This window comes from Bombus impatiens, unplaced genomic scaffold (assembly GCF_000188095.3).
Source record: "Bombus impatiens unplaced genomic scaffold, BIMP_2.2 scf_0361, whole genome shotgun sequence".
Lineage (NCBI taxonomy): Eukaryota > Metazoa > Arthropoda > Insecta > Hymenoptera > Apidae > Bombus > Bombus impatiens.
The window spans coordinates 217,969-243,175 of record NT_176780.1 but is presented as its reverse complement, the minus strand read 5'-3'; the positions used below and the strand labels follow the sequence as shown (position 1 = coordinate 243,175).

Sequence of the window (25,207 nt, the reverse complement as noted above, 5' to 3'; positions counted from 1 at the left end):
TATTTTCGTAATTATAACTTTTAGATTTTTAAGGAGCTGACCAACATAGTATTAACACAATCATACCCAAGCCTTCTAGTCTAGCTGTTGCCTGGATCGCAGTGTTGCTACATGTCTGTCGTTTGCGTTGCTTGTTGCAGAACAACTCGACAATGCGACCATCTCCGCCCACACACCCCTCATCACAGCCATCCCCCCAGCACCCCCAGCCACCCCCGCCTCCACACTCGCAGATGATGTCCACTCAGGTAAGCCTCATTCGACACATACACTATCACTCATGGAAAATCACTCAGTCCACTCTCATTATACCATATCATCGTGTACCTATGACTGTTTGCTCGAAATCGCTTCTTTTCCTACCAAAGTTATTTCTACTGTACAATTTTTAACCCGTCATTCTTCAAGTACAATGTATAGAATATACAAACAGGATTCGCTTAAATGGTTACGGATAATGATATTGTTTCAAGCACAGATTTTTTGTATCTTTTCTACACTTAAATACATTAATGATTAATACATGATTTTGCAATATTGTATTTATTGTACTCCAAAAAGAAACAAAATTGTTTTATTGAATATGTGTAACAACAGAAATTTTAAGGTAAGAAAAAAGGTTTCTTTAATATTGCACAATGTAAAAAAAATTATCATTTTTGTCTGTAATGGGCTTATTTTAAGGTAAGAGTTGTGTTAAATGCACATCGTCCTTCGATTTAAATAATCTGTTCTTTGTTGAGTATAAACCCCTATGGTTTGCAATTCTATTTCCACATTAATATAACACGCGTCCTCCAGATGCACTATGATGATTTCTATCAAAGTGCATATGTTATATTGCCTAATGTGTGATTAATTGCTTGTTGCGGCTGCCTGGTGTGTCAGTTTTGTGATATACAATAGTTATAACATTCTGGGGTTTTAGCTATATAATTATATTGGCAAACATAATTTACTTAATGTATAACTTCCTGACTTGTTACAGTTCATGGGGCCTCGATATCCTGCTGGACCAAGGCCTGGAGTACGTATGCCACAAATGGGAAATGATTTTAATGGGGTATGTATTATTATTTTACCAACAGATCAAACTATTGTAAATAATGTACATTAAATTACGATTTGCAACAATTATTGACATATTGATATTTTTATTTAGCCACCTGGACAACCGATGATGCCAAATAGTATGGACCCAACTAGGCAAGGTAAGGGCTCAGTTATATGCTAGATTCACATTGATTTTTTTTCTGGCATTGACAATAATTGCGAGAGGAGAATGGCATAGACGCATGCATACCAAAAACCACACAGCAATAAATAAATCAGTAATTATTAAAAGTGGATTGGATTGCTGTGATGTGGAGTGGATTGGTTTTTGAATTGTCTAGTTACGTGCAGTGGTGTAGTTTTCAAGTTAAATCATTATAATTAGCATTATATATTTATATGACTCTGTGTATTCTTGCTTTCTTTTTTTGCATTCGAGATAAAGATACAAATTTAATGTTTCAGTGATGATTAGACTAAACATCTTAATAATAATGTAATATTAGTATATATAATAGTCCTATATACAATCCTATAGTTGTTATAATTGTCTAAGAATTTTTTATTGTAAAAATGTTGCTAGATATTTTTTTATACATTTTTTTGATTATCAAGAAATATCGTTTTAAATGATCTATAATCTTATTGCGACATATAAATAAGGATTCAAATAAAAAAAATCTGACGTGAATATATTATTTAACAATATTTAACAATAAGGATTTAGAAGCAACTCGTTAAACTAGTATTTAAATATACAATACAACTTGTCGGTATATGCTATAACGATATATTTTCGTAGCATTAAAGTAATATTTACAACTTTATTCACTATGCGACCGCAAAGTAACTAGACCTTACCGCCATCAACCTGACCTTACCTACCTGCCGTACTAATGTGTGCTCTTGTGTTCCTCAGGCGAAGCTGGAGAATTTGTAGGGTGGCAAGGTAGGAAGCAACCCAGCAACCAAATCACACTCACATGACTTAGTCAAGCCTAACTATTATTTTTTCTCCTGCTCGTTTTAAAGTTTCTGTTCTCACTTTTTATGAATAAATGCACTAGCTTCGTTTCTTTGTGCGATACTTGCTCGTCCGATCTTGCATTCAGTATGCCAATCGTAATTTAATAATAATAGAATCAATGTGTTGAATTTGAGAACAGTTTTTTATGTACAAAAAATGATCACATTTAAAGAGATTCTTTATTTTTATATGTGAAATATTAACATAGATATATTCATATTTGTAAAAGAAGAAGGAATAACTGTTTTAACATTACAGTTTCTCATTGCATAGGTATAATGCAATAATTTTGTGGCTAACAAAATATATCTGTTTGTTATTGTCATTGTCAATCATTGTAGCGTAAATTTAACATATACTAAGAACTATAATGCAGTTACTTGCTCATTACTTTCTCATTCGTAACGTTTTAAGAGAAAAAGATTCATGTGTTCTTAAAAAGGAAAATATCATCTTCAACTATAGAACAATAACTTTACAATATTTTACAATTGATTTCATATCACATAAATGTATAAAAATATTGCTGTATGATGTCGCAATCCTTTTACTAGGTATTAATTGAATGATTGTCTTGTTCGTTATGTATCTGGCGCTATTATCTTCCTTTGTCAAGTTAAAAGCTCATACGTTTGTAAAAGTTACTTAGTAGCGTTGTTTTTCATCCTTCGCATGAGCTTTGTTATTTCATTAATTTGTGTAGATGCAAATTACCAATTTAGCATGTCATCCACTTGCTTTACTATTACATATGACTTCGGCAAAGCATGACTCGAATGTTTTAATTCTGTAGTAAAAAAGAAGACAGACAAAAGAATAAAGATCTAAATTAAAATACTCTTTTTCATATGTTGAAATATTTTACAGACACATGATTTGCCGTTGATCCAAAGATTCACGATTAGTGTTTAGTATTAACATAAACTAGAACAGTATTAATATTTACATCTTTGAGAAAATGCATCAAAAATTGTTTTTATTACTAGCTCCTCCAGGCATGAATCCTATGAATCCAAGGATGAATCCTCCACGAGGACCAGGAATGGGTCCAATGGGACCGGGAAGTTATGGACCTGGAATGAGAGGACCACCACCTAATAGTAGTTTGGGACCTGGAGGTCCAGGAGGCCCTGGTATGCCACCAATGAGTATGGCTGGACCAGGGGGTAGACAACAATGGCAACCTAATACATCCACGGTACGATTACGATCTGTACATGTTTAAAGAGTTTATTCCTGTTTAAATTAACAAAATGTTTTTTATATATGTCTTTATATATATTGTCAGTGATATAATTAGATAAATGTTCATATTATAATTCGATAATGAATTTTTATTTTAGCCAATGAATTATTCATCATCATCACCTGGTAATTACGGAGGTCCACCTGGTTCAACAGGTCCTCCAGGTCCAGGTACACCAATTATGCCCAGCCCTCAAGATAGTAGTAATAGCGGTGGTGAAAATATGTATACCATGATGAAACCTGTACCTGGAGGAAATATGCCTGGTGTAAGTAACTGTCTACTACTTTTGTATTATTTTGATTTAGTAATATCAAATATGATTCATTATAAGACAATATTTAGTTTTGTTCATGTCTGTTAATAAAGTATATACAGATATAATAGCAATAATAATTTGTTCGATTGTATCAGGACTTTCCAATGAGCGGTGGGCCAGAAGGTGGTCCGATGGGTCCTATGGGACCAAACACAATGGGTCCTGTGTTGAATGGTGATGGCCTTGATGGAATGAAAAACAGTCCAGCTAACGGTGGTCCTGGGACACCTCGGGAAGATAGTGGAAGTGGAATGGGTGATTATAATCTGGGTGGTTTTGGAGGCCCTGGTGAAAATGTAAGTATTAGTAAGTTTTTTTATACTCTCGATAACGGTTACTCGACGTGTTAGTATGGACTTATATGCTACCATTTCTTTTTCTGTGTAAATTTATATTCCTAGTAAACGTGAATACTTTTGGATTAATAATAATTAAAAAAGAAATTAGCGTTGATCTTTATTGTTGATATTTCTGGTTTGAAATATAAGTCCATATTAGAACTGACTTTTCTTCTAATTATTCAGCAATTAACAGATTCAGGTGCTTCCATCAATGCGTCAGTTAGTTAATTATTCTGTTAAAATAATTTGGGTCTTATTACATTTAGAGGGCTTATCCTCAAGCTTATTCCAACCACCTGGTTAATGCTTAATCTAAAAAGTATCAATATTTGATAAAAATTCGAAATATTCTTATTTAATCATTTAGGCTTCTTTGGGAGATTTAATTTAGATTACCCACTTGCATCTAATGTTATAACTGTTTGGCTCATATTGTGTCTAACTATTATCATACTAACAGTATGACTAATGATGCAAACATAAAATGGGTATAAAAAATCACGAAACATTTAAAGAATTCTTAATTTACTAAACAGTGAAATGTTCAACTTGTAAAAAAGTAGTATTTTTTATATCTATAAAAAATTAAATGTTGGTGATAAGATAAATTTTCTATGTTATGGGCTGTTTTATTAAAGTACTTTGCATAATATTAGTGGAAGGTCATAGCTAAAAATCATTCTTTAATGATTCTTTAATGCCTGCAGTAATAAAATGCTTCAAAACATTTTCTACCCATTTTATACTTACAAAAGAGTATGAATCAACTTTCATAAAATAATACACAAGATATTCCATAAGGTGTATCGTATATGATAACAAAGACACGTCGAGATGATGATTTTTAATAATTTTCAAAATATTCTTATCAGTGCAATATTAATTTTAAATCTCCTTTTGGCTAATCGAATTTAATAACTGTCATAATAAAATTAATTTAGTAATTTATCTATATTCATTCGTTCATGGATTTTGTTTAAATATATACAATATTCTTTGTATACAAATCTCGATCATGGTTAGAAAATATAAGAAAATATGAACTTGCTTGGTACATATAAATTTAATGGTGTATATACACATATATGACGTATGTGATTCATTTTCATGGCAACAGTATAAAGGATCGTGTGATACTTTTGCGGCATTTGTATACGATAAGCGATATAAGACCGAATTCCGTTTTATAATTCTGATGGTTTTTTAAATACTTACAATTATTTCGAATGACGGATATTCTCGTCTACAACCATGCCTCTTATTAATATTTTTCAAGTACGATACGCCTTGCGGGATATCGTATATATAATATAGTATAAAATAATCGATTTCTTTAACGAGCGCGCACAAACGGTATATTCCTTCTTTAATCTTACGTTATTATTTCGGATTGTGAGTAGGATTCTAAATTAAAAGAATAATCAGTAATCTCGCACGTGCGCCTTCTGTATTCCCGACAGTTTTTTTAAAAAATCAAGTCGCCTTGGATCCAGCCCCGAGTTCGTAGATGCCGTAGATTTCCCGATTAATCATGCAATGTGGAAAAGGATGATACGCAAACCCTGAGTTTTATGTCACGTGCGATCGTCACGTGGTACGCGATTCATAACGGTTTCGTCAATGGCTCAAGCACGATTATTCGCTCGTGTCAAGATAGAGAACGGAAAGAAAACGAAATGAGAGAAAAGAAAAGATACAGACATACATTCGCGTCGACGTATCTCGACTTGCGTTTGTTAATTAATCGCTCCTAATCAGTTAGGTTAGCATTTAAGTGCTCATTACGCTATTATTACGAAACTATGATACTTGGATCATTTATAACACGCGCGCGCGCGCAAAATACATTACATAAATATTTAAAAGTATATATATATATATGTATATATTCTATATATATATATATGCTTTTCTTGCTAAATACTCACAAGGTTGCAGACTAGAATTTTATGACTAGAATTTTATGATTCTTTTTCTTTATTTTTATTATTACCTTTTTCTTTTTTAAATATAATTATTTCTATACTTTTTATTATCGATAGTACTTTTTATCGACTCGTGTCAACGCCAACGTCTATTTATATTTATTTGAATATTAGCTTGTAAGCAAAGGTGCCTGAAAAACACGAACTACTGTGATTATCAATCGCATAATTGTTAATCGATTTCTAATTCTTTCCTCTATCCTATCTTTCTTCTTTCGATGATTGTTATTTTTTTTTTTTTTGTTTCTACTTCATCTGCCATCTTTTTTCTTTCTTTAATTGCACAGCTAGCTCGTCGCTAGCTAACTGGCTTATTTCTCATCCTATTATAGAGTTTGGATTCTAAGCAGTATTAGGTTAGAAAATAATATACGCTATATTAAGTGTATGACAGGTAAGACGTAACAGTCGTTGAAAAATGGAAAAAGAATCTTTTGAAATTTCACTACAAAGCTTTTGCGAAACGCCTAATGAATTTTACATCGATAAAAAATTTCGAATTTTATTTATTCGGATAATCGTTTTCGTATCGATAGACGTATTAGAGGTACATTTGCCTAAACTCTCGAATCAAATTCCTTTTCATTGAACCAATAAAACTCTGTAATGAGGTGATCAAATTAGCCGAACTCAGACCGAGTCCCTCCACTATTTGCTCAGAATTCATTATATTGGTAGAAAAGTAAAGTTTGCGCACCATCTATTCGCAGCCATTGACATCGCAATACTTCGCGCGAGTATATACACGACTAATTAGAATTAATGGATCATTTCCGCCTAGTGCCTTGTTTGGAAAAAGAATGTAGGTACCATCGTGTATTTTAATGCAAAACGTCGATATCCTTAGTGAACCGAAAGCTAATAAACGCGTACAAATCTAGTCATGCGATCCCACGATCGAACTATATTTTAAAAATGAGGATTTTTTTAATCGATCGATCGACTAATGCAGGTATTCGAACATAACCTCATTTTACATGCACTTTGCATTTTATTTTTTGCTACTTGTCCCGTTGAATAATATTTCCTAAACGTACGAATATTCTATGATTCAGATACTTATTTCGTTAGAAAGTTCCTATTAAGATTTAATTTAAACGAGATAACATGGAAAACAGCTTCGTAGCAAGTTCCTCAACTTTCTTTCCTAATGAAAGCGTACAGCAATATCGTATTTCCTATTTGAACGATATGCTGTACCGGCGAGTATTGCGAGGCGAATGGCGTTTGCGAATAACTTAACGAAAAAAAAGTACTTGGGCAAAAATGTATAAAGAAAGATGTTATATATATAACGTACGCATGGCAATATATAGACGATATATATATAACGTAATTATTTTTGTATGGAATAAGAATCATAGACGGTGTAAGTACTGAACCTACATGAATGAGTGTGACAAAAATACAAAGAAAGAGAAAGAGGTAATACGGGCCGATAATGGAGAAAAATATATCGTGCGAACCTCCCGGAATCCATCCGTCCGTAATGGTTATAGGTCAGTACCGGACTATGCTGTGCTGCTGTTAGTTGTGTTTAAATTAACTTAAACTATTAAAAAAGTAAAAGGTATTGATATCAAATTATGTAAAACGATATAAGAGAGGAGAGAAAGAGAGAGCGAGAGGGAGGGAGAGAGAGCGCCAATTGCAAGGGTATGCTCTGGGAGCACCGGCAAGATCGATTATGGTCTCGAGGACGATCAAACACGCAGGTCTTTTTACATACGATTATTGTGACTTCTCGAGAAAGATTCTATATTATTATTTCTTTTTCTTAATTTTTTTCTTCTTTTTTTTTTTGATACTACGAGCCACGCTTTTCTTACTTTTAATTTTACATATTTTCTATCTTTTTTATACATTCATACATAATATACATGTGTTTTTATATAATATATATGTATATATATATTTACAATATATATAATATATATGTATATATATTTACAATATATATATAATATATGTATATATATTTACAGCATATATATATAATATATGTATATATATAATATATGTATATATATTTACAGCATATATATATAATATATGTATATATATATTTACAATATATATATAATATATGCATATATATTTATAATATATAATACATATATATATATATATTTATTATATATGTATATATATATATTTTAAAAAGTACACATCTTTGATATTTATGACATTATATTATAAGATGAAGGAAAAATGTGACGATTATATAAGGAACGAAAAAGTAGCGACATCAGGTATAACAGTTCTAGCGCACTTCTTCGCTGTTTTTCTATGACTGCAATTATTATACAAGTACGATTTTCAAAGCTTTTATTATACGAAACAGTTGATAAACGCTAGTCGGATCATACGCATATACATATTATGTTCTGCAATTCGTTTTATCGAATTGAAAGTGCAAAGAATCGATAAACTGAGACTTATTAATAGTGAAAGAAGACTGTCTTGTTTAGTATTTTTAGCATTCAATATTTGTAAGGATATCATCGTAGAGATATGACTGCTGCTTGCCGTTGTTCCGGAGTATTCGCCATGTCAATGAAATGCGTACTTTTAATTGGGAGAAAGGAAGTACACACACATACATATATACAACGAAAGATAACTAAATATTCGCTTGTACCAACTTTAATACGTTTAATCGGTGCGACTTGCACAGTATATACAAAGAAACGCTCGTTTAATCTGTTGCAACAGGCGAAAAAGTTGGTGATAGCACGCGGTCAGGGTTCGAAGTTCGTGACGAAGAAATAAGCCAAAATAGAAAGAGTAAACGTGGAATTGTTAACGATGATAAGAGCAGTAGGTAGTAGTCTTTTCGTTGCTTGTAACACGACTCGTCGTCGTGCGCTGTTCAAAGAAATTTCGAGAGAGCGTGCTTCGAACCAATATATACATATGTATAATATACGGATATACATATATATATATATGGCGTGAAGCGCATCAGAATGGTACTTTTAAAAGAAAATCGTCGATTTTACTTTTAATACAGCCCCACGTTGTAAGCCACATTAATGAATGGCAATGAATATTACATTTATTAATATATGCCTAAACCAGGGGAGATCGAGACAATAAATGTAAACCTGTTACACTGAGAATACTGCGTTTTTCTTTTTTATTTGCGTTCAAATCCGCAGGGTGCTGGCTACTAGACATTTATATATGACTATCTGTTTTCATATACACTTTATGTCTTTTTTTTACTTGTTTTATTTATTTATTTTTACGCAGTCGATCGATTTAAGTTTTTTTTTTTGTCTAAGACACACTGGTAATCACATGTCACTTGTGTTTCACATTGCATTATACGTCGCGACGTCGATACCGCGATCAAACGAATGTTTCCGTTTGATCACTTACTGTCCTCGTATTTCCGCGTTAGTTGCAACCGAATGCAATCCTTAAACTAATTTAGTCGATACGATATAGTTGTTACATGTATTTTTGTCTTTTTTTCTGTTTTTTTTTCTCATCACAAATCATGTGATATTGGTTCTAACACACACACACACACACACACACACACACACACACACACAGAGGTACACGGAAGACATTAACATTCGTTGCTTTTACAACAAAGGCGATATATGTAACTAAAGTATGTGTTTCTAACGTCGCCGCAATATTGTCTACATTATACAAATTGCCGCTAATATTAACAACGATGAAACTTGCTTACATGACCAGAAACAGTAAACTCAAACTAATACTATGCACGCATATATACACTGCATAATGAATTACAATTTTGATCTGTTCTTCCGGTATCTGGTAGAAATCGAAACACACCATAAACGGATACTATCGTATATTGTGGAACACAATGTTTGTGATTTACTTAACCGTCCTAATCGAACGGTAAATATCTTCAATTTCTTCATCTTTTTTCTTTTTAAGATCTTTTAATGTCTTTTCATCGAACGAAAATCGCCCTCTGAAACACAAAGAAGAAATAGTGAAATCTGATAGCTGTATATAGTACTAGCCTGTACTGACCTGTAGCACATGGATGCGTGAGCGCAAAGCGATTGGTGGATTGCGAGATCGTATCGAGAAACGATTCAAACGAAAAAAAGTACTTCAATTAAGCAAAGAGTGAAAAAAAAAAAAAATTATTTTAAGAATCCGTGAGGAATGACACGTCGAGTTTCTATGTTACAATTTTTTCTTAATCTCTAAATAAGAATTTTTCATTGTTGGTTCACTCGGTGAGGTGTGCGTGAGTGGGGGGCAGGCAGCGCACACGGAATGCGCAAGAAATTTTTTTTATACATCCGTATTTTTCTTTTTTTTTTTTTTATTCAATGTTTTTTCTGTTTTTTTTTTCTTTTTGTGCTCGATACGGGCTTCTTTTTTACATAAAGTCCATGTGTTGTGGGTCAGAGCGCCCTGGAGATGTGGAACCACACTTCTCTCTTCTTCATTCGCGGTTCCCAAAAAATCAAAACCAAGTTTCTCTTCCTAGTTCTTTCATATATATCCTCTCTTTAAGTTTTGCGTTTCACGAGCCCAGCCCCTTCACGACGCACCGTCACCGCGCTGCGCAATCACTTACGCAGCATGTCAGCGTTTTTCTCCCCGAGAGTTCACTTGGGATCAGCGAACTGCGACGAACTTTCCTCCGTCACCTGAATTTCTTTTTGTAGTACCTTCACCGTGACTGGGTTCGATTAATCTCTTTATGTACTTTATAATCGGTTGATTCTATATTTTAACAAGAAGCTGGAAAAGGAAATTACATTTCCAGGGAATATTTGCTTAAAAAATTCAGAGATTTGAATATTGAAACATCAAGGGGAAAAGTATTCTCAGCTCGCTGATGAAACGCTGAAACCAGTCCAAAACAAAATGGGCAAGGTATCGCCTAATGGTGGACTTGCCTAACCTCTTACGTGTAACCGACCTGGTGTTGGTTGATTCGCAGGATCAGACTGAGTCAGCGGCCATACTCAAGATCAAGGAAAGCATGCAGGAAGAGGCGAAGAGGTTTGAAAAGGACTCAGATCACCCCGATTATTATATACAATAACTCGTCACGAGTCGTTGGGCCCTGAGACCAAACTAACGTTTTAAGAAAAACAAATCGCAAATCGATTCCCCTCTTTCTCTCTCTCTCTTTTTCTCTCTCTTCCTTAAATCCAGAATTCTCCTCACTGCACTTGTACTCCGCAATAATCTCCTTCCTTTCACCAACCCCCCAACCCCCTGCAACTTCGAATCGAGGTACTGAAAACAGTGTGCAGAGACAAAGGAAAGGAAAAAGTAAGATAAATTGAAAAAAGAAAAGGTTAAGCTCCGTGAGAGAAGTGCACGAGATTTACGTAGAGATTGTAGAAGCGTTTTCTCCCTTTGCGAAGTGAGGGGGGGCACATCCCAAGATTTTTTCATCCTCATCCGGATCACGGAAAGGATCTAACCATTTAAAGTAAGAGAGCACCGTTTCATGTAAAATCTTTCGTAACTTCGCGTTGACGTACATTCTTCAAAATGTCTCCATATAATATACACGATCATCTTAAATCATTGTCAATCGATGATACTCACCGTTTTTGTAAGTGAGCACGGGCTCAAGATGTTTCGAGCGTCCTCGAGTATGCTCTCTAAGATTACGAAATCTATTACGTTCCAACATACTCGAATGTTTCTCATTTCGAGCAATACTCACGCTCGAGTTGGATTTTTCATGCCGACGAAAAGTCGAATGCCTAATTGCTCATTACCGTCTGCAATTCATACAAGTGGACCCGTTTCGACGTCGTCTTTTCTTTTCTTTTTTTTTTTTCCCCCTTATAAACTCCTACGTCGTCTCCTTCTTTCTTAGGGAACCTGATTTTGTTTCCGGAAATAAGAACAGGAAAATAATAAGTGCTTCCTTATTGACCCTAACTTAAAAGAAAAGTATATTTTTTGTACAGTTCGAGAAACGGTTCAAGAGGTACATGTGATGTTTTTATATATGAAAGTAGTAGTCATCTCTCCTCTTCTCTCTGTCCCTTTCTTCGAACCCTTCGGTTTTTATTTACACGTTTTTATGGAGTATACTTGAGTGACGTTTCATCGGTTTCCTACATCGTCTGTGCACAGCGAATAGTTTCAGTGTATAAAATTATTAAAAAAAACATAAGTAACTGTGATAAGATAGCGTTTTAAATGAAACATTACACAACATACTTATACTATCGTATATCCGTTCGAAGGTAGAATAACAAACAATCGTAGTACACACATCGAGTGTAGGCTCGAGTGAACACCACTTTTATACGTACGTTCTGTACTGATTTCAATTAATATCGATACAAATGTTGGTTCCATACGTTGACGAAACGATTCCTCTATTTTCATTCGAACAATCGAAACTTTTCGCATGCGCCTTCTGCGAAACTGTTCTCGAAACGAGATCGATCGATACGGATATCTTTGATACGACAAACTTCATGATTCTGTTTGAAAAGAAAACCTATCGTCACTTTAACGTAATAAGTTTTGAGATGATACATTATTGAGAGCTATAGCTTGGGTCGTGTTACAAATAAAAAGATTTTATAATTTCTATTCAAAATAAGATCTTTTCACAAAATGTCATCTACGTTTTGTTGTAACAATTTCAAATCTTATAACATCGTTTAAAACTTTATAATATACGTTGTACGTATATGGTGAAATATTTGTAGACGTAAATGCTTGTTAAATTTTTTTTTTTTTTTTTTTTTTTTTTTTTGGAACGATCGATCGATCCCGCGTAAGATTGTACGTCAGCGCAGCAATTTGCGAGTATTGGTAGCATAATACCTGTACTCGTTATTGTGGCATCGTTCTACGGTCGATCTGTCGGCTATTCCTTCCGAGAAAAGAAGCATCGATATCTTCCATGAAGTTATATACATACATATACCCGAGAAAAGATCCACGAGAACGCAACGCCTTTGTGCTCTTTTTCTGTCAATACAAAGAATGCGATTTTAAAAGGGGTCCCGATAGATGCTAGTGTTAGAGTGGTCAATGGTATCGATATTATCGTGTGCGTGAGACGAAGAAAAAGTGACTTCTTAATTTATTTACAAGAGGGAGTAAGAAACTAGGTACGTTAGGTTTATCGATCGTTCAACGTGCTCTGTGTATAGTATGTACAATAGTGCCACGTTAACTAACCAAGATTTTGCTTCGTCAACTGCCCGTCGCCTATCCTCACCGATTCTCGAAACTGATATTATCGAGAAGAGTTTGGTGCTCCTCAATACTCTTAAAATTCGAATCACAACGAATAAGATTCGATAACCTAACCTCGTGAAAGCGTTGTAAATCGTTCCCGTAAATGCATTTTTGTTACCTCGACTGGTTTTTTTTTTTTAATTGACCGTTTAGATTAAGGCATTTAAAATGCTTGTGAAATATCGACTACGCGCCAAGCTTTCAAGATTTATCAAAATATCCAAGACCGACGAGACTTCTAAGACTTAAAAAACACCCGAATTTTAGGGCATCGAATCCTATTTGAGGTTATTCCAATCTTTCATTACGTGCATGCATTTGACGCGATTTGATGTGCTTGACAACTTATCACAGGTTTCTGGTATTACTTACGTAAAATAAATCAGTGTATGTATCAGGTTTCCATATCTCATTTGTAGAGAAGAGAGATTCTCGAAATATCCTAGGCATATACCTCTTTCGATAACTGATCAGCTAAAATGTCGAGCCGCGGGCAATTAGCGAAGCACTACTGTACATAGCAAGGCGGGAACGTGCGAAACGATATGATATCGAGTGTCGAAAAATTGACTAATGCGATGCAACGTCAAGCGATTGCATCGATAGCGTTGTTCACATCGGTACATTTGCGTTTAGGGAGGACTTCACGGGCATTGTTAACAGTTGCACAGACGTTGCAGTCTCGATTGTGTTGTGCACAATTGGATCAAATCTTTATTTAACTCGAGAAGCGCACAGTACTGAAAGGCTGCAATAACATTATTTCGAAAAAAGAAATCGAACACTCGGTTATTAGGGAATTCGCGAGAATTCGCTTGTATTATCTGTGTCCGAACGAGGGGAACCCGACGAAACGGTTCTCGAGAGAACGCATTGTTAAAACTCCCCCTAGGACTTAATCCGATATGGTGGGAATCCGGCCAGTGTGCGTCGATAGTACACGCGAAACGAACTTTCATTCGAGACGATCGTCGTTTGTCGATTACGGATAAAAAACAAGTTATATGTAACTGCCAATGGAATTTGTTCTTTTTTCCTTTCTTTCCTATAGATTTCATTCTTTTACCATTGAATTTTTCAGTATTCGCAATAGCAACGTTACGTTCACGTTGAATGAAGGTGCTTACTGTTGATGAAACATATACAGGGAGGTAATAAAATCAGTCAAGTCTTAACAAGGTGAAACAATAATTCGACATGGATGAATGTAGAACTGTTTCTTGTTCCTAATATATATCGCAGACACAGTTTAGATACCGCTGCGTTATTTATTACATAAATATTTTTTATCAGATCCGGTTTTACGACGATGAATAGATAACGATTAAGTAATCCTTAAATTGGTAATTATTAATTACTAATTATTAATTAGTTAAAGATTTATTAACAATTACGGCCTCGCTATATCTCTTTCATCGACTATGCATTCGGTACATAGGCGAGTTAATTCTTTTTATCACATATAGTATCGTGTTTGTCGCTTGATAAAAAGCGACATTCGCAAATATGAAGCTGCGTAAAAGCAGCGAATTGCGCAACGGACAAACGTGAACGTAACTATATAACAGGATGGAACAGGAATTAACTTGTTGTTTGAAATCCGATCCTCATTCGATGGAATAATCCTGGTCACCGTAGAATCACGATAAAGTACGATCGTAACTCGTCCAAAGGGTAAAGAAAATTGAATAAAGTGTATAAATTTTACGTTCGCCTGTTTATCTCCTAGTTCGTGCCTCAAATCTGGGAATGGCGGCGTGTATATACACACACGTGTATACTATTCCGGCGTAATTAAATATAAATGTATAAGTTGTACAAAATGTCGAGTGCAATTCGGATTAAAATAACATATACAGCGGAATACGGTGTTCCTGCTAATTGCGCGAAACATCAAAACTGTATTGACATCCGCCCTTTTATCGTTAAGAAATTTTTGAATTCGGGTAAATATATTTTGTTATCATCTGTGTGTATTGTTACAGCTGGGCGAAAGAATTTCATGGCAAAGCGGAAGAATGGAAAAGTTGATGGATTATATATGGTGATATTTTTTTACCCGAATTTAAAGATACGACACGTTCGGATCTCAATACTTTTCGGAACGTTTCGCGCGTCTACTTTTAATGTATATTTAATTTTTTTATGGGGATCATTTTTTGTATGGTCACCAAAAATTTACGAGGTTTTTTTGATTTTTCTGTTATTTCGTTCGTCGTCCATAGCGATTCGTTCCAACGAAATAGCAAACGATTTTTTTTCTTTTATGGAATAGATAAGTATTATGATCAAAATTTTAATGTAAAAAAAAATTTAGAGGGATGTGTTGCGTTAAATGTAGACCAAAAACTTTCAGACGAAAGAAGTATATAGTTTGTATTTGATCGTTTTTAGCGCAGAATAAGTTGTAAAAGATCACGAGTTTAATCGATATGTCGAGAGGATATATATAAGAAAAGATATTTGTATATTGTTTAAAATGAGAGTTGAACTTGCCGTGATTAGAGAAGAAGTAAGAGGAAAAGAAAGAAATGATATCTCGTGTACTATTATTGCGCGTTACGATTTCGTAAGATAATTAGGAATTTATAATAAGTAAGGGTGTTAGGTTGGCAGGAAAACAGTGATCGAGTAATTTTTAAAAACGTATTAAAACGAAAAAAAGAGGAAAATAATGGAACAGAAGAATATCCTAGCCGCGATAAAAAGAATCGAAGTGTGTGTAAATTATAAAATCGATCGATAGCGAAAAACTAGAGATTAACAGAAATCAATGAGCTGCCATCGTTCCCAACCCTTTTAACGAATGTTTGCATTCAGAATTAAAAACGTAAATTTCTTTCTATAATTATTTACCTATATAACTATGACAATTGTAACTGACACGAGCTGTACATCTTGCGGCTGACCTCACGTATTCTTTAAATTCACGCATAATTATAGACATAATTATAGATATCTATTACGAGTATAGCATTCAAGTAGCAAGTAATAACAATAAAATAATGGAATAAATGTCATCTATCCTACCAAGTGTCCAAATTGTTTTCTGTATAATACCTTCCGCTCTTATTAGCAAATTCTACTATGCATCTATTTTCTGCAGAAGGCGACATCGTTATACTAGAAGACTCGAGAACGTTCGTTATTTAGTTGTATCTTATTTTTGCTGGTAAGTTATATATTATATTTTTATTTGAATTACAAAATTGGAGAAAATAATTCGGTAATTTTATTTATGATTATATTTTTTTGAAACAAAAAAAGAAAGGAAAACGAATATAATATTGCGATGGTTGTGATGGTTGACAGTTAATCTTCAAAATACAAAATATGAATGATAGTAATAGTAGATGGTTTTTACACTGATCGTAAATTCTCTAAGTTTGTTAAATTATACATATATCGCTTAATGTAGTCCCAATAGAAAATCCATGCAATTCAGTTTCATTGTGTCATGAAGGTTAAGTATGTGAGAGCAGCATGACGCGGTATACGGATTTCCTACATTACCAGTTAAACTTTCTAGAGCTCATATAGTATTAGGTCATTGTTGACGTTTTTTAAACCAACATCAAGAACTATTATGGAGTCACGAATCAATGACCTGCAGCGCTCCAAGCGGTAAACTTGATACATTCGTTCGCCAATGTCGTAAACACGTTTGTTTAAATTTCGACGAAACGTGCTACAAATTTTGCGCTTTAATTTTTTCATATCTACGATTTTTCCAAATATATAACGTTGTGAGATAGATTCCGAATCGTGAAATTAAAAAAAATTCATTTTCCAATGTATTTTATCGTTAAACTTCGGTATAAGTTGAACTTAACCAAAATTCGAAGAGGACAGGTATTTCATATGTAATCATTCGCCTAAATACGATAAGCGTAACTATAAAATTTTAGGATGACCATAACGTATTAACACGTGAAGAATAAAAAATACGGTTTATACGCCAATGCGTAGATCGACAGGTTGCCGTTCCACATTCCTCTTTGTACCCTTGCCATGGAAGGATGTTCAATGAGTCGATGGCCTTGACCAACTACTATAGCGACGTGCATTTCCGGAAATGCTTTGCTCTCGCCTCATGAGATCTTTCTTCTATGTAACAAGTCATGTAGCTATAAAATAGTGGTTCAAAAGAAAACTGGTAAGAATGTTCTATTAAAAAACGGAGTATAGTATTACGATGTGATACTTTTTCAACAAAATAAATGGAAAATTTATAATACATTAAATAAATGTCGAAATTATGATTTTGTGTTCATACTATTAAATCACAAATATATTCGTAACCAGCGGAAAACAAAATAAAACTATAGAAGTGTTGGAAAATTTAAATGTAAGTATAAAATTTTCTAGTTACTTTATTTATATAATCATAATATGAATGGTTGTGCATATTTGTTTATCCAGATTTCAAGAGAAATTCCTTTCAAAAACTGTATCCTTTCTGGAAAGTAATGATTATATTGGAATGTCGCGACAGTTATATACAAATGGCGATGAGTAACAGTAACATTGATAACCTGTAGTTACCTATAGCTTATAAGCTGTCCGTATCTTTATCTCACAGAATCACTTCCAGCTATCGTCACTTCTATCTTGCATATCTCGCGCGTACGCATGCGCGATAGATCGCGGCGCGCCATGGTATAAATTTTACTTATTCTAATTACAGGAACACTATACTATACATATACATATAGAAAAAAAATTTTTCTAGTTATATATTCGTAAGAAGCGGAAATTGAAATTATAATTTTAATAATGATTCAACAGTGATTCGTCTATGTTTAACAGATTACATATAAAAATTCGTTTAATTAAAAAAAATTTGTAATTGGAATTTCCGAATTTTTAATTTTGTGGGTTTATAAAATTTAATTTAACGTCTTTGCATTTTTAAAGCATATCGAAAAATTCTAAACGTAATGACTAAGTTTTGAAGTGCGTTGGGGCGTGATTTGAAGTGGAATGGTGGATGGCTTTGGTGGTGATGAGTACGGGACCGAAGACAGGTGGCTCCTTATACCATAGCACGGGTTCGATGTGTTCAGTTTTGCTATGACCGCCGACTGGTCACGAGACATCTCCGAGGTAGAACCCCTATTTTGAGTTTAATACATTTTGTTTCCCTGTCAAAGAAGAAAAAAAGCGACACTACAATGGAATATCGAACATTTATCGTGAGTTGACAATGTAATCGTTATTTTCTTTCTCTTCCTTTTTCTTTTTTTACTTTTATTTTTTAATCACTAAGAATTGTTACCATATTATTTTTATCTTATTGCTTTCTTAATAATAAATTATTTTCATGTAAGTATAATGAATGAATAATTTGGAACGAATTATATATAAAAGTGAATATAGAACCATAATATTTTTTAAATCGCTTCTTCTCAAAACTGATCTCGTACAAGTATAACTGATTACAATTTCTATGGAATCAAGCGCCAAATATACTCGATCGGTGCGCATTCTAGATGAACTGTAGCGGAAAAGGTTCAATAAATTCAATACCTTCACGTTAGTCGATGCTTATTATAGAAATGTCCCGCATTCAGTAATCGCAGGGAACCGGTATAAAGTAATACCGTTACACAAATGCGTAATAAATGTCATGGCGGGAAAAGTATACTTTTACATCTTTTTTTAATATCGCCTCTTGTCAATGGAATGTCAAATGTTAATCGAACGCGATTTAAATAATCACAAATCTGACTGATACCTTGCCTTGGCATTCTGAAAATGATTTATGATTTTACTTTACAATGAACAAAATTTTCAAAACCAACGGAAATCGTAACGGAATCTAACGATGACTTTTATCTCATTTTATTAGTTTATCATTAAAACTTGCTTTTGAGAGTTGTCACCAACTAAGGAGAAAGTAGTACATAACCTATTAAACAAAATAGAAACCTAAGATCTTTTCAACCATATGTCTCTCTCAAAACTATGTAACTCTTGCTGAAACAATATTTTTCCAATTCTGAGAATGGAGTAAATATTTCGATTAACAATCATACAAAGCATCACCATAGACTAATTTGACACGAATTATGAATACAAATTTTGCCTGTCATATCCATACCGAATGACAGGGGACTGGCATCCTACCTTTCCTAATCGTGCCCTAGGCATTAGAACAGATAAATAATAGAAAGAAAATGCTACTCGTTCACAGAAATTTTAATTCGGTATTATTTTCCTGATAAAACATACGATACAGCCAATAAATGTACTCTTGATAATAACAACCACAAAAATACTATATACAGGGTGGTTGGTAACTAGTGATACAAGCGGAAAGAAAGTGATTCTACGTGAAAAAAGAAGTCGAAAATATAGAATAAAAATATTTAAAAAAAATTTTTTTCTTTTTTTTTAATTTTTCCATCGAGGCAACGATCTACAGTGAGATCCGTTATAACTTACCGCACGCGTACCGAGCGAAAATTCAAAGTCGATTTTCTCGAAAACGAAGCCTCGAACGAAACATTTTTATTCTATATTTTCGACTTCTTTTTTTCGCGTAGAATCACTCCCTTTCCGCTTGTACCACCAGTTACCAACCACCCTGTATATGTATTGGGTTAGGTTGGGGTTAGGTTAGGTTAGGTATATTATTAAAGAAATTTAAAGGTAGATTTCATGCATGTCTCAGATACAAACCTTAGCGTCTGGATAATGTAGTATTAGATATTTTACTTAACAATTATCTTTCCTCCATAATCTTTCAAGTAATTTCATAATATATTTCTTGAGAATATTCGCACTTAAAGTATAAATCATTTTTTCTTATAAAGAAGTTTCATTCCTTTATCGACGTTTATAAAGATATGAATCCGCATAAACATCCGCAGCTTACATATAATAATGATACAAATAGTACAGTGTGCGTAGAAATTTGAAAAAACCTTTTGGGCAACCAAATTTCTCGTCGATTCGATTATCACAATTTTCTTGGTCAAACGAATAATCATTCTGTGAATCTGTACAAATGTGTAGTTAAAGAGGCAGCAAAATAAATGATCTATGGTAGCTTACACGATTAACGAAATATCCTCTGATAGTTCCACATGACGATTTTTATCCTCGAAATTCCTGAAGGTTAAACAGCCGAAAGAATGTAACGGCTGGCGAACGTGCACGCTTAGTGGGGCAGTCAGTATACAAGACTATAGTCTCGGGGTATTAATAGTCCGCGGAGCGTGGACCGAGTACCGTTAAGGCCGAATACGATACACGTCGGTATCTTACTAACGGGGAATACCTTGTAAGACCGAAACGCGTAGAGACGAAGGATCATCGACAAGCTAGTTCAAACAACTTGTTGTTTGTATTTCGTTGATCCTGGCTTCCATTCGAATAAAGCTTCCCTTCTGTTGTAGCCAACTTGTTGGATCTATGAAATGTTGGCACGAACCGTCTGTTTGCTTTGAGTTAAGATTTTAATTAAGCTACAATAACGATTAAGTCGAATGAAGTTTCGTAGTTTTGAGACACTGATAAATACGCGATCCAGACGAAAAGGTAAAATAGAGGAAATCAATGTATAACAATGATTATATAATTTAATTTCACAAACGGCATAAAAAGATGATTATTGTGATTAAGCAATGTCGTAAATAAAGAGAACCAGTGTAAATATTTGTGCGAAAGAGGTTAGGGGTATTGTACTTATCATGTGTGAATTTCGTAGATGGTACTTTTATGCATTTTGTGTCACGCAAATGAATATTCGGACACGAAACAATCGAAACCAAATGACGTCGATTCGACGACAGAATCTAACGAACCTCCAGAAGGATATTACGCCTTCGTGAAGTCACCGAACGCAGAACCGCCTAAAGTGAGGCCGCCACCTTATATAGATAGCGACAAAGAATGCTATGGTACGCATTTCAAAGTTGTGCCACTTTAATATCATGCGTCAGCAAAGAAGGAATACAAATTATTCTCTCTGCTACTTCCAAATAAACGTACATGAATGATTCTAGACACCGGTAAACAGGGAAAGGGTTACGTTTCCATACACAATATTTGCGGGGATCTTAACAAGGGTTATATCCCTCGAAATCCTATGAATCAGTATTTCAATGGCTCGTCGTATCCTTTGTAAGTGTAACAAAATTATCTATATGATGAAATGTCATGATAAATTCTAACCGTGATTTCATATCCTTTCTCATTTTTTCTTATAGCGCGCTGTTGAAAAATCACACGTTGAAATTTCTAAGCAAAGCGTTGCCTATACTCAAGGCTGACGATTCATTGCCGAAGGTCGCCACGGTGCAATCCTATTTCCAGAATTCGTTAGTAATTATATAGAAACGTAAATCTATCGTTGGATTGTCGTTTTGTAAAATGTACTTTTTTTCCTAATATCGACAGTGTCGACACCGACGAGAAAGGAAGTAGAAGCAAGCGATCGTCCGATTCAGAAAGCGCCTTGGATACTCTCAGAAACGGTCGTAAATTCTGCGAAAATGGCGGAGGAGTGTAAGTCGCTAAACGGATTATTTTCAAAAATACAAGTTTGAATTTTGAACTATAATTTCTGTTTTACGCCAAAGAGTTTGCATGCTGTACAAGGCTATACAAGGTGAACCATTGGCTACCTCAGCAGCTGAACGCCGTGACGAGCCTTCCACCCCTGAGTACCGTCAACGAACACCGCCACAAGAGAAGCCAGAATACACCGGTCCACCCACTCCTTGTCCAGCTAAAGTGGAGTACGCTACACCAGTGTTCGCCAAGAACTATCAAGGAGTTTGGCGCTACGTGGTGCAAATCCCTTACGAGGGTTACTTCACTCAGACTATCGAAGTAACCCGATGCATGTAATATGACAGAGCATATGCAATTATCGTAAGCAATTATTATCGTCGAGCGATTTTTAATATTAATCGATCTTTCACAGGCAATCAAGATGTCATTACTTGGATGGTGGCTGTCTGTCGTCGCCAAGATGGACTAGTTTGCTAGTAGCAGAGATCTTCTATCCTGACACGTTTTTGGAAGAAAATCAAAATTCTAGAATCAACGGCCTGAGGGATACTGCCGGTTCACCGCCGCCTGTTCACGATTTCCAGAATTATCAACAATATTTACAGAAACGTGCCGGGGAGAATGAAGCTCGCAACAGCGGATCGTCCCAGCATCATTGCGACGGTGTCGACGAAATGGGTTGTTTCCAGGTAATCGGACGATTTAAAATGTTCCAAGTGAAAATTTTGTTTAACAGTTTCCTGACCCCGTTTTGTATGCGATACAGGTAAGATTGTACTACGATTGGTTCCTGGTGCCAGGAAGCTGCAAGTGTTGGCGTCCCGATTACTTCAATCGCTATGTTCGTCGTAGCGGGTCTAACGTCGAATTGTGATGGCAATATCGCGTGTCAAATCACGTAAATGAGCAAGAAGACGCGCTTGCGTGATATGACTGATACGATTAAATCGATAAGCTTGTCAGATTCTGTGAAATAGCCTGTTTTGATCGATCGATGATCAAACGACTATTTGTTTGATAACTGAATAGGAAAAATGTTAGAATCGAACATGCACTTTTTAGACAATACCTACGTAGAAGATCGTATTTCAGCAAATCATCGAATGAGGAGAATTAAAGTGGATCCACTGAGTGCGATCGATAATCTAGCTTTAATATAATACTTTGTTGTATTAAATTCGCAGCATTGTGCACCTTAAAGACTGAAGAGAAGTACCATTGTCGTGAACGCAGTAGAACGCGCTAATGAAGTTGCATCAACGCGCGTTGTTACTAAGTACATATTTCTTTTTTTTTAAATAATCCACGTTTCGCACTGTATGAAAGTATGATTTGCATTTTTCATTTACCAAGATACGTTGTTAAATTAACGCAGTAGAATAGCTATAGAATCCTTTCCTGTTCTCTTTTTTTACTTGTCACTGTCCTTCGTTAATATCTCAATGGTATTAAAATGAAATTCATACATGAATAATTAGAACCCTTATTAATAGTTATATAAACATTAAATTTTTTATTTAAAAAATACGTACAATCGACACTAGGATATCTTTGACAGAAATCCGGAGCTATATTCATTCGGTTATCGAGATATTTTATTTTACAAATAATGAAACTGTACATTATTATATTACCTATTCGAAAATTATATGTTATATATAGTTCCGAGGGCTGAGCAAATTCCACGTTCGTTGTCAAAGACACGAGCCAACTTCTAAACTACCCACTGAAACCAGTCGTTCTACTTTTTAAATGTTGACGTAGAAACGACTACATTTAAGTCAACGTAAAATCATACGTTTCATTCTATAACTACTTATTACGTAATTTACATAATATGTCCATATTTCAATGTTGCAACATTCTTTGAACACGGATACGACGTTCACCTATTTAAAGAAATAAACAATTCTAATATATATTGTTAAAATTGCGTGATAAGAGATTCCTTTAAAAATGTCGTATCTCTATTGTTCTCCTAACCTATCTCATCTGCCGATAAAAATCAGTGACAGGCATTGTAAGAAATACAGATAATTAAACAAGCGTTTTCTTCCTAATTCTGCACGCTAATAAAAGTTCCATGCTCTATTTTAGATCGTTAATAATCGAATTTACACGCGAACTCATTCGAACTCTGCTGATTAGGTAATGCAAAAGCCGAAAGTACCTACTTTCTAAATTTATAAAATGGTTCGTTTCTGTGTAGGTCATGGCTGGACTTTACTGTGTGCTTCTCTTTTCCTCTTTTCCTTCATTCCTCTCTTCATACGTATTTCACGCAACAACGCTTGACAATTGAACACGTAATTCTTGCATTATGCATTTTAACCGCAACGAGTGCAGGATACGACCAAAAACACAAGGAAGTTCGGACAACATCGTTTACAAGTCCCTCTCGAGATTCGTAGGCAACCGTGGCCATTTACAATACTACACACTACCGTGTGTATAGTGTATAAGTATTGCCAGGTTGGATCAATACTCCGGTCGCTGAAAGACGAGGTGAGAGGTAGTGGAAACGACGATACTCGGAGAGAGAGAGACTACCGCATGGTGTCTGTTGAGCATGGTTATCGAGCGATTCCACTTGTTATGGGGCCGTTGAGTTAAAAACATTGGGGAAAATTCGTATTGAGTTTACTTTGTCAATGTATACAAACAATAACGAGCAACTAATTTGTTTAAACAACTTGATCGAAAAAGTGCTTTAAAAACCGATTCATTAATCCGCCAAATAAATTTTCTCTCACTCTTTCATTACATTTTTGTGATGGTAACAAAACCGGTCGATCTATTTGCTTCATTAAATACGTCATAGATTAAACTTAAGAGTTGGAATCGGTATATCTTGAAAGATTTATCCGTTCGAGGATCGATCTATATTTTTGCTTAATCGATATATGAACTTAACCCTCGAATGCCAGTCGCTATCGTAGTCAATCGGCGAATGTTTAGTTGAGTCACGTTGTATCGTACCCAACAAAACATATTTCCCCACTTAAACAATAGCTTGTAATGTAACTCCACGTTTAATCCAGATAGTTGCATCACAATGTTTTTCATTTGACGGAGATTACATTTCTAAATTAACTTTCCATCGTAGTTGGTAAGGATTCGCGAGAATTTGTAATCAAGAGAAATAAAGTCAAAGAAATTAGAACTTGCCGTAAGGATTTAAGAAAAAAAGCTATTTTACATTGTAAATAATGTACTTATCATGTATGACGATTACTTACAGATAGAGATTTATATTCAATCTAATCTATAGTTTGATTTATATATTTGTTATTTATGATGTATAATCTATCGATGTTATTATTTTTTATCGAGGAGACACAGGATTTAACACTTTTTCGATAACTTATCTTCGATAAACTTCGATAGTGCATTTTAAAATTGTACAATTTTCATTGCAAGTAGTAAACGTCATAAACCTGTATATAGACGATTATAATTACAATGGTATAATAGATG

General features: G+C 34.5%; 2 protein-coding genes and 1 long non-coding RNA gene across 11 annotated transcripts in view; 2 read left to right on the top strand and 1 right to left on the bottom strand.

The window, feature by feature from the left end:
• Positions 1-15,862, top strand: part of LOC100744568 (single-stranded DNA-binding protein 3) — a 21,520-nt gene extending 5,658 nt beyond the window's left edge. For 3 of the 7 annotated variants that reach the window (XM_012385904.3, XM_033320851.1, XM_012385907.3), the window contains 8 exons: positions 141-248; positions 989-1,063; positions 1,163-1,211; positions 1,973-2,002; positions 3,067-3,278; positions 3,424-3,594; positions 3,741-3,941; positions 10,923-15,862. In XM_012385904.3, the coding sequence (XP_012241327.1) occupies positions 141-248; positions 989-1,063; positions 1,163-1,211; positions 1,973-2,002; positions 3,067-3,278; positions 3,424-3,594; positions 3,741-3,941; positions 10,923-11,027 (951 nt within the window). In that variant the 3' untranslated portion in view covers positions 11,028-15,862. Of the gene's footprint in view, positions 1-140; positions 249-988; positions 1,064-1,162; positions 1,212-1,972; positions 2,003-3,066; positions 3,279-3,423; positions 3,595-3,740; positions 3,942-5,446; positions 7,363-10,922 lie in introns of those variants that run through there. The other 4 variants (XM_012385908.3, XM_012385905.3, XM_012385909.3 and 1 more) reach the window with 4 other exon arrangements.
• LOC117151687 lies at positions 9,455-10,310 on the bottom strand. The gene is made up of 2 exons (XR_004461782.1): positions 9,995-10,310; positions 9,455-9,932 (listed from the first exon to the last, which is right to left on the bottom strand). It is a non-coding gene; the product is annotated as an uncharacterized LOC117151687 (long non-coding RNA).
• A 2,406-nt stretch (positions 15,863-18,268) lies between the features above and the next one.
• LOC100744368 lies at positions 18,269-23,660 on the top strand. 3 transcript variants are annotated; one of them, XM_033320853.1, is made up of 9 exons: positions 18,284-18,402; positions 20,611-20,752; positions 20,922-21,114; positions 21,220-21,337; positions 21,424-21,534; positions 21,614-21,721; positions 21,796-22,062; positions 22,143-22,419; positions 22,497-23,660. In XM_033320853.1, the coding sequence occupies exons 3-9, from the start codon at positions 20,922-20,924 to the stop codon at positions 22,602-22,604; spliced, it is 1,182 nt and encodes a 393-aa protein (XP_033176744.1). In that variant the 5' UTR covers positions 18,284-18,402; positions 20,611-20,752; the 3' UTR covers positions 22,605-23,660. The 3 variants fall into 3 exon arrangements, with proteins under 3 accessions (XP_003489690.1, XP_033176744.1, XP_003489689.1); XM_003489642.4 differs by lacking the exon at positions 20,611-20,752 and having other exon boundaries at positions 18,269-18,402; XM_003489641.4 differs by lacking the exon at positions 18,284-18,402 and having other exon boundaries at positions 20,250-20,752.
• The last annotated feature ends 1,547 nt before the right edge of the window (positions 23,661-25,207 follow it).

Excerpts from the sequence above, each read along its gene's own strand:
- LOC100744368 (XM_003489642.4), top strand. The coding sequence starts at position 18,382 with ATGGAATATCGAACATTTATC. Across the intron at positions 21,535-21,613 it reads CAATCCTATTTCCAGAATTC|TGTCGACACCGACGAGAAAG; the intron begins GTTAGTAATTAT and ends TAATATCGACAG. Across the intron at positions 22,420-22,496 it reads ACGAAATGGGTTGTTTCCAG|GTAAGATTGTACTACGATTG; the intron begins GTAATCGGACGA and ends TATGCGATACAG.